The sequence below is a fragment of the Helobdella robusta genome, assembly GCF_000326865.2.
Source record: "Helobdella robusta unplaced genomic scaffold HELROscaffold_39, whole genome shotgun sequence".
Lineage (NCBI taxonomy): Eukaryota > Metazoa > Annelida > Clitellata > Rhynchobdellida > Glossiphoniidae > Helobdella > Helobdella robusta.
The window spans coordinates 327,043-334,809 of record NW_008704865.1 but is presented as its reverse complement, the minus strand read 5'-3'; the positions used below and the strand labels follow the sequence as shown (position 1 = coordinate 334,809).

The 7,767-nt window shown below is 35.4% G+C and overlaps 1 protein-coding gene across 1 annotated transcript; it reads right to left on the bottom strand.

The window, feature by feature from the left end:
* Window positions 1-711: 711 nt before the first annotated feature.
* On the bottom strand, window positions 712-2,653 carry HELRODRAFT_132379 (hypothetical protein; the record flags this gene model as incomplete). The annotated part of the gene is made up of 4 exons (XM_009024048.1): window positions 712-1,346; window positions 1,555-1,691; window positions 2,238-2,334; window positions 2,614-2,653. Coding segments are annotated over 4 exons (909 nt in total), but the record flags the coding sequence as incomplete, so codon positions are not given.
* Between the last annotated feature and the right edge of the window lie 5,114 nt (window positions 2,654-7,767).

Genomic DNA, 7,767 nt, shown 5'->3' with positions numbered 1-7,767 from the left:
AATAATAATAATAATAAATAATAAGAGTTATAGTTATTAATAATTATTTATACTGTTATTAATTATTCTATTATTGAGAAAGTAAAAATATTAATTTTTTCGTCGTAATAATAATAATAATATACTATCAATAATATTAATAATAATAAAAGCAGATACTATCGCCTTATGAGTATATCAAAGCAAGATTCATTTGGATATACATGTAAACGAAACGGAAGGTACAACGTTTTGTTATAATGGTTATAATATTTTTAAAAAAGTGACCATAATTTGAGGTAAAGCTGGTTTTTTTTGAAAGATAATACGTTTGTTGTAAATGTTATAACATTATTGCAGTAATTCATATTAGTTTAATTTAGTTTTTATATTAATATAATTATATTTTACTTTAAAATAATTAATAATTAGTTAGAACTTGGAAGCGGCAGTTTCTTTCTCACCATCCGCCGACCCTGACTTGGAGACGCCGTCAGAACTGATCCCACTGGTTCCCGGCTGGTCCGATGCATGCAGTTCAATTGTTGGGACCTCCTGAGTTTTCTGCTGACCGATGGAGTAGTTGGAGGTGACCGTGGAATCCCCTCCCGTCTTCCCACTGCGGACCGACCCTCCAGACGACGACATTTCCGACATTCGAGTGTTGGCTGCAGACACTTCGGTCTTCAACGGCTTGCCGAGTAAGTAGCGGAATGGGAGTTTGCTCTTGCGCAGGGCATCTCTGTACCTTGGATGGCTTAGCGCGTAGATGATCGGATTCCACGCCCCGGAAGCTTTGGCCAGCATGACTGGGATTTCAGTTGTGTAGGGAGTGACTAAGTGACTGTGGCCCGCCACTCCCAGCATGGCTACTGTGACGTAAGGAAGCCACGTGACTATAAAGAAGAGTACGTTCACGGCAACGACTTTAGCAATTTGAATTTCTTGTTTGGTTTGGTTGGCTGTATCCTTTGACATCCGACCCATCTCCTTCCTGTTCTGAGCCACTGCATTCACGATGCCCACGTAACAAATCAGCACCAGCGAAACTGGCAGGATGAACTGAAATGTAACAAAGCACATGTTAAAAGAAATGTTGTTTGTCGTTCGAGTCAGGTAGTCCCAGGTGCAGCTGAAACCAAAACCTTCAGGCATGAATGCACCCCAGCCGAACCACGGCGGCAGCACCCAGCCGATGGCATAGCACCAAACAAAAATAATTTGTTGGAGACTCCTAGATTTGGATGCAGCTTGCATCATGTACAAAGGTTTCGCAATAACCATGTAACGATCAATTGAGATGGCAGTCAAGGTGTTGATGGATACCAGGCCACTGACTCCTGCCACAAACGCGTACCACTGACAACCTGCATGTAATTAGAACATCATGCAATTAAAACATCATGACCGTTGATTAGCTTTAAACTAATTAGTCAAATTCAACATTTTTATCAAATTACACGAGTTTCGCATGTTTTTGATATTAAATTCAAGCGCAACTCAAAACAGAAAATGTTCTTGTAAAAATTGTTCATGTTATTATTTCAGTAAAATTGAAAAATGCAACCAACTGACCAACAAATCCCCAGATCCAATATTTTTTGAAACACGCCAGAGCCATCATGGGAAATCCGATGATGGCTGAGAACATGAGATCGCAAGTGGCCAGGTTGATGACCAGCATGTTGGAGGGGGTCTTCAGGGATGGGGTGCTGATGCAAAAGGGTAACGATGGTCATTGTGTAGGTTAGACATTGTAATAAAAATGTTGATACAAAAATTTATTTTTAACGAAATAAGTAAAATGAAAATTTAAACAAAATTAAGTAAATATGAAACATAAAATGGTAGCAGACGTGCGATTATTTATTATTTTCACAACTCTCTTATTTAACTCTCATAAGTAACAACGACAACGATGCAAACCCAGCGCAAGTAAATACGCGCCAAAAAAAGCATCTCATTCATAATACCACATGGCAGACGGGATCTCTCTACAATCGAACCCAGTTACGCAACTGCGGGACCATGCAATCGCGAGACTATACAACTTCGAGATCATGCAATCGCGAGACCATGCAATCGCGAGACCATGCAACTGCGAGACCATGCGTCTTGACCTTTACACCACATTGCAGCTCGATCTTCAATATCTATCCCATCATGATATCATTTTATGTTTTTATAATCGGCATCCACATTTAAAAGAACTGTCTCGAAGACTTTTTATTGAATTCAGTTGTAAAAGAGGTCCTAACGTGGTGAATATCCAGAGAACGATCATGTTACCGATTGTTCCGATGAAGGCAACGATTGTAATGTAGATTCCCAGGATTATCATGAAGCCACCTGGCGCTTCGTCAATCACCTGTATTGTAGAGATACAAGTGTGTTTTAAAGTGTTTATGTGTGGATTGAGGTTTATGTGATGCTGCTGTTTGAATGATAAAATTTACATAAAATGATGTCTGAATGATTTATTTTACGTTTTGTTTGTTCATTGTTTGTGAATATTTTATAAAAGTAATTTCTATTTTCAGCATCCGATTTTAATTTGTAATAATTTGAGATTGCAATCAAGAATCCCGTAATTGAGAGTAGCGACAGTAACAATCAGCCAACCAACCAACCAACCAACCTGTCGATACTGGTCCCAATGTGGATGTATGTACATGCCGTGTTCGTCATACCTCTTAATTGTAGTGGTGGCATTCAGGTAGGTCGAGTTGTAATCGAAAACCGCCCAACTACCCACAGAACTGGGCGTGGTCACGTTGGCGAGTGTCTGGGGGAGAGCCATTGGCCACAAGGGTGGGGACATTAGGGAGGATAGTGATAATTCTGATGATGATTGTGGTGGTGCTGATGGCTGTGATGATGACGACGACGATGATGAATATTTTGATGGAGAGGTTTGTGATGATGTTGATGGTGATGTTGATGGCGATGATGACGGTGATGATGATTGAGGCAGTGAAGAAGAAAAAGAAGATGATGATGAGGAGGGGGAGGAGGAAAGTGGCAATGATGGTGATGATAATTTGAATGAAAATGAAGAAGACGATGATGATGAAGATGGTGTTGCGGGAGAGGAAACCGATTCCATTTCCGGTGTAGACATCTGTGACGATGACATCAAGATAGCCGCCAGCAAAAACATGATGGTGAGAAATATTTTCGGCATTGTTTCACTTTAGTTTCAAACTGTCATTCGGAATAACTTTTGTTTTGGCATCAGTTGGATCGATTTCAATTCGATTTTTAACCTTGAAAATAATATAAACTTGTTAACATTATTTAACTATTCTAGAAGTTTAACAAATTTTCAATTTAAAACATGGGTATTCAATCTTATTTGTTTGTTTTTAGGAAAATTATTATCATCGTAATAAATATTTTCTAGAAATAAGTAATAGTTTGCAGACGACAATTTTTAAAGGACAGTATCGGTTTCTCTCATTATCCTGCTCTCTACTCTGATTTTTCAGATTTTAGAAAAGATGATGACCGGAACAAATACTCAACCAGCTCATGCCCACAGATTTCATTATTTGCTATGTTTACTGATATCTACAAAAATTCGACAGATGAACGGTCAAAAAAGCTGATGATTTTCCATGCTAATGATGGTTACTAGAAAAAAATTCTACGCTAAAAATATCCTTCCAACATTCTAAAAACACCAGTATAAGATAATTGTTTGATTGACGCGTTTAATTTGACGTCATTAAGTCGATGTGACGTGAAAGATGTCTCCTTCCAAGTCAGTGTGGCATGCGAAAAAATGTTTTTAAGATGTATGTTAGGTATTTGTTTAAATTGTTAGGCATTCATATCAGTTTGGTATTTATTTTAATTGAGTATTTAGTTCATTTTTAAATTCAAATGATTTAACAACATGCTGGTGTTTTTGTGTTATATTAGTTGAGACTCAGCAATAACTCAGCAATGATAAAATGTTGATAAACACAAGAAGTATCAACACAAAGTACTCCGCCATCGTTAAAATATATGTAATTATGCGTCATTACATCACTGCTGTTACCAGTGGCGGATCTAGACAAATTTGACTGGGGGCCAAATTTTGAAAATGTCCTAATTTTTTTCTGGGGGAAGCCGAAATTTGTCGTCGTGTGGCTGAAGACCTTTTTATGCCTATCACGTCTAATTTTTGGTCCGATTTTCTTACCTAAAACGGTCCTTCTTCTGATTTCTATTAAAAACTGCTCTCACAGGGGTCACAACGGCCCTTCCCTTGACTGTTACAAAATATTTAAAAGAGTAATACTAACAAACTCATTTTTGATTCTGACAAAATAAAAAGTTTTAAAGTTTAAAATTAAGACATAATTTTCTTAATAAATGGCTATTGGCTACTTTTTATTGAAAAGCACATTCTCTACCACCATCATATGATGACTCATGGTAGAGAGTTCTTCTCATTCCTCAGACTAACTTATAAACCTGCCATTGTTACCATTGAAAATGCATTGTATTTCTTTAAATATCTATCATTCATCAAATAAGAAAATTTGTATCATCCTAATTACACGTTGAATCCATATAAAACATATTTCCTATTGACATATTGAAAGATAATTTAAATATACAATTAAACTAATATACACTTTTTAAATATTTAATATTTATGAAATAATTTAACCAAAAAAGAGAAATAACTTTAGTGAATAATGACAATTTTACAATAAATATCAAGCTTATATTTAACATTAAAAAAATATCGTACTAACTAAATCACCTCCGAAGATTTAGATGGATGGCTAGAATGGTGAATAAGAAGATGGATTAACAAATGAATTAAAAGTTCATGGAGTGAATAACGAATAAATAAATGAATAAAAACGAAAGGATTGATTGATGAGAACGATGAATCGATGAATCAATGAAGGAATGAACGGATGGATGGATGGACTGCTAAAGGCACGACTCGCCACCACAACTGATCAATCAATCTTTAAACCTCATTTCAATCATCTGCTTCCCGTTTTATATAACATCACCAAGTTGTATTTTACTTTCACAAGTATATATACGCCGTGTGTATGTGTGTATTGTATATGTGTGTACTGTATATGTGCACTGTATATGTGTTTACTGTATATATGTATATGTGTGGTTCGCATATACTCTGCATGTTGAAATAATGAGTAAGTCATCAACACACGCACACACACACACACACACACATATGACACACACACATATATATACATACAAATGTTTATATATACACATTTGTGTTTCAAATTTCTTACGTGAAGCAGAAGTAACTTTAAAGCAACGCAACGAACAGATCAAGCATGCATCCATCATTCCATAAATCCATTCATCCATTTTAATATTCATTCACTTAAAAACTCCAATAATTCATTCACTTAAAAATTCATTCATCTATCCATTCAATTATCCATTCAATCATCCATCAATCCATTCATCCATCTATTTATCTCTTTTCTTTGGTTCGTCTAAGTTCACGTGTGTCTACGAAGCACAAATACTTAAATGACGTTGTTAATTTTTTTTTGACATTTTGAAGCAGTTTCTTCAAAGTCATGGCAAGTAGGTAGGTACTCATCATTGGTGCTTCTATAACATTTAAATTTACGGTAGATGGGTGTGTGTTATTTGTAAGTGCAAAACATTCGCGCGTGCCTGAGTTTGCTATGCGTCAAGCGTTCTGTACGCGCGCGTGTGTGTGTGTGTGTGTGTGTGTGAGTGGGTATATGTGAAGATTTGAAATCACATACACATATCGTTAGAACTGCATGATGTCATTGGCACTTAATAAATGGACCGGTTGTAATGCACAGGAAATTATTTAATTATAAGTTATGGCAAATGCTTAAAAGTACCATTTTCATCATTCATGTTGTCTTTCATTCCTTATCTCTCACTTTCAGTTTTACTCTCTCTCTCTTTTTCTTTCTCTGGTTATTTTTTCTTTTTTCAAGTTTTTTTTTCTATTTATAGTTTTAAAATTTTTATTTTTAGCTTTTATTTTGTATTCATATAAATGGCTTTGCAGATAATGTGTCATATCGTCGCATACGCATATGCAGTCTCTTTTAATGAGTACGTGTGAGTGTGTTGTGTGTGCGTGTGTGTGCGTGTGTGTACGTGCGTGTGTGTGTATTCATTCATTTGTTTTTGCAAGCATCTATTCATTTTTGTTTGTTCGTCTAATTATCTTTCCATCTTTCCATCTATTCATGGTTCAAATTATCCATTCATCCATCCATTCATCTATTTATCAATCCATCCATCCATCCATCCATCCATCCATCCATCTATTCATTTATTCATCCATTCATCTCTCCATCCATCTATTCATCCATCCATCCATCCATCCATCTATCCGTCCATCCATTTATTCATCTACCCATCTATTCGTCTATCCATCCATCCATTTATCTATTCATACCATATATGCTTCGATTTATTTGATGTTTGAGGACATTAGAAACGACTTTTCATCATTCACTGTCCTCATCGTCATCATATTTTGAATAAAAAATTAACTTGAAGGTGATTCAGAAAAGTGAGTGGCTGACCAGGATATGATTTTTAGAATGACGATTGTTTTTAGCAATAATTTTTTCTTGCAATACGACAAAGGTCACATTACTCTAAATCTTTACTAGACCGAAGCAGACCTGCACTGGCAAAAGTAAGAAAGCATTCGACTTGTGATTTGTTTATTTTGAACAATTTATATTCCATGAATTAATAAGGTCTACGCACACCCATTAATGAATTATTTAAATTTTTATTTAAAAAAACAAAATCATAAAAAGATTTTTCATGTTTTCCGCTGTGTGTTTTCAACAAATTCAAATCAGTTATAATCAATTAAATTCACAATGTCCAACTCGCAATTTATAGAAATTAAAACTCTAACTCAGGTGGAAATTTTGCGTTATTTTCAATTTGTCTTAATAGCCTGACTGTCATGTGTGATAATTGATTCAGTCTATTAGAATGGAACGCACATGTGGAAAGTAAAGTAAAGTAACTCGTTCCTCCCTCAGCTTGATGTTACATTATGCTGCGTTACATTTGTTGTTAATGTAGATGTTTTATTCTTCTGAAGAACATTTTATTATTTTCTTTTAATATTAAACTTCTCGTTCATGTAGTAAACCTGTCTGGCTTGTATACAATAAAATAGTGAATCTCAAATAAAAAAAAATCTCAATTTTAGCAGAAGTTACAGACGCTAAACAAGAGGAGTAATTTTTTAGTTTGTTTGTCGAACTGTTTTGAAGACAGAACTTCACGCACACATGCATAAAATGACAGAAAGACAGACAGACAGAAGAGACTTTGCGCACAGAACCTCAAGTAGTAAACCATCAGAAAGATCATCAAACAGAAATGCGACAGATGGTTTGTCTGCCGGTTCATATCTACTGTGGCTGTTTCAAATATTGTTAACTAGTTGTTAGCCAAACTTTTAATTTTTCAGTCCTGTTATAACATTCAATTTTTCACCAGTCTTGAGTTTCTTTCATCAAAAGTATTTTTTTTACGATATTGTAATGAACAATGGGTCTTAATGCTGTCGGATGCTCATTTATGAAAACTATACGAATGGTAGGGTAGGTACATATCTATTTAAGAAAACAATCAGTGACCAAAAAAGGTTAAAGGTTTATTACACTTTTCTTCCTAGCATCAGAGAAATCAACGACATACAAACATCATATACGAACATGTGCTAAACGAGGCAAAACACTCGAAGCACGTGACTGTGGTAGGCGGGATCTT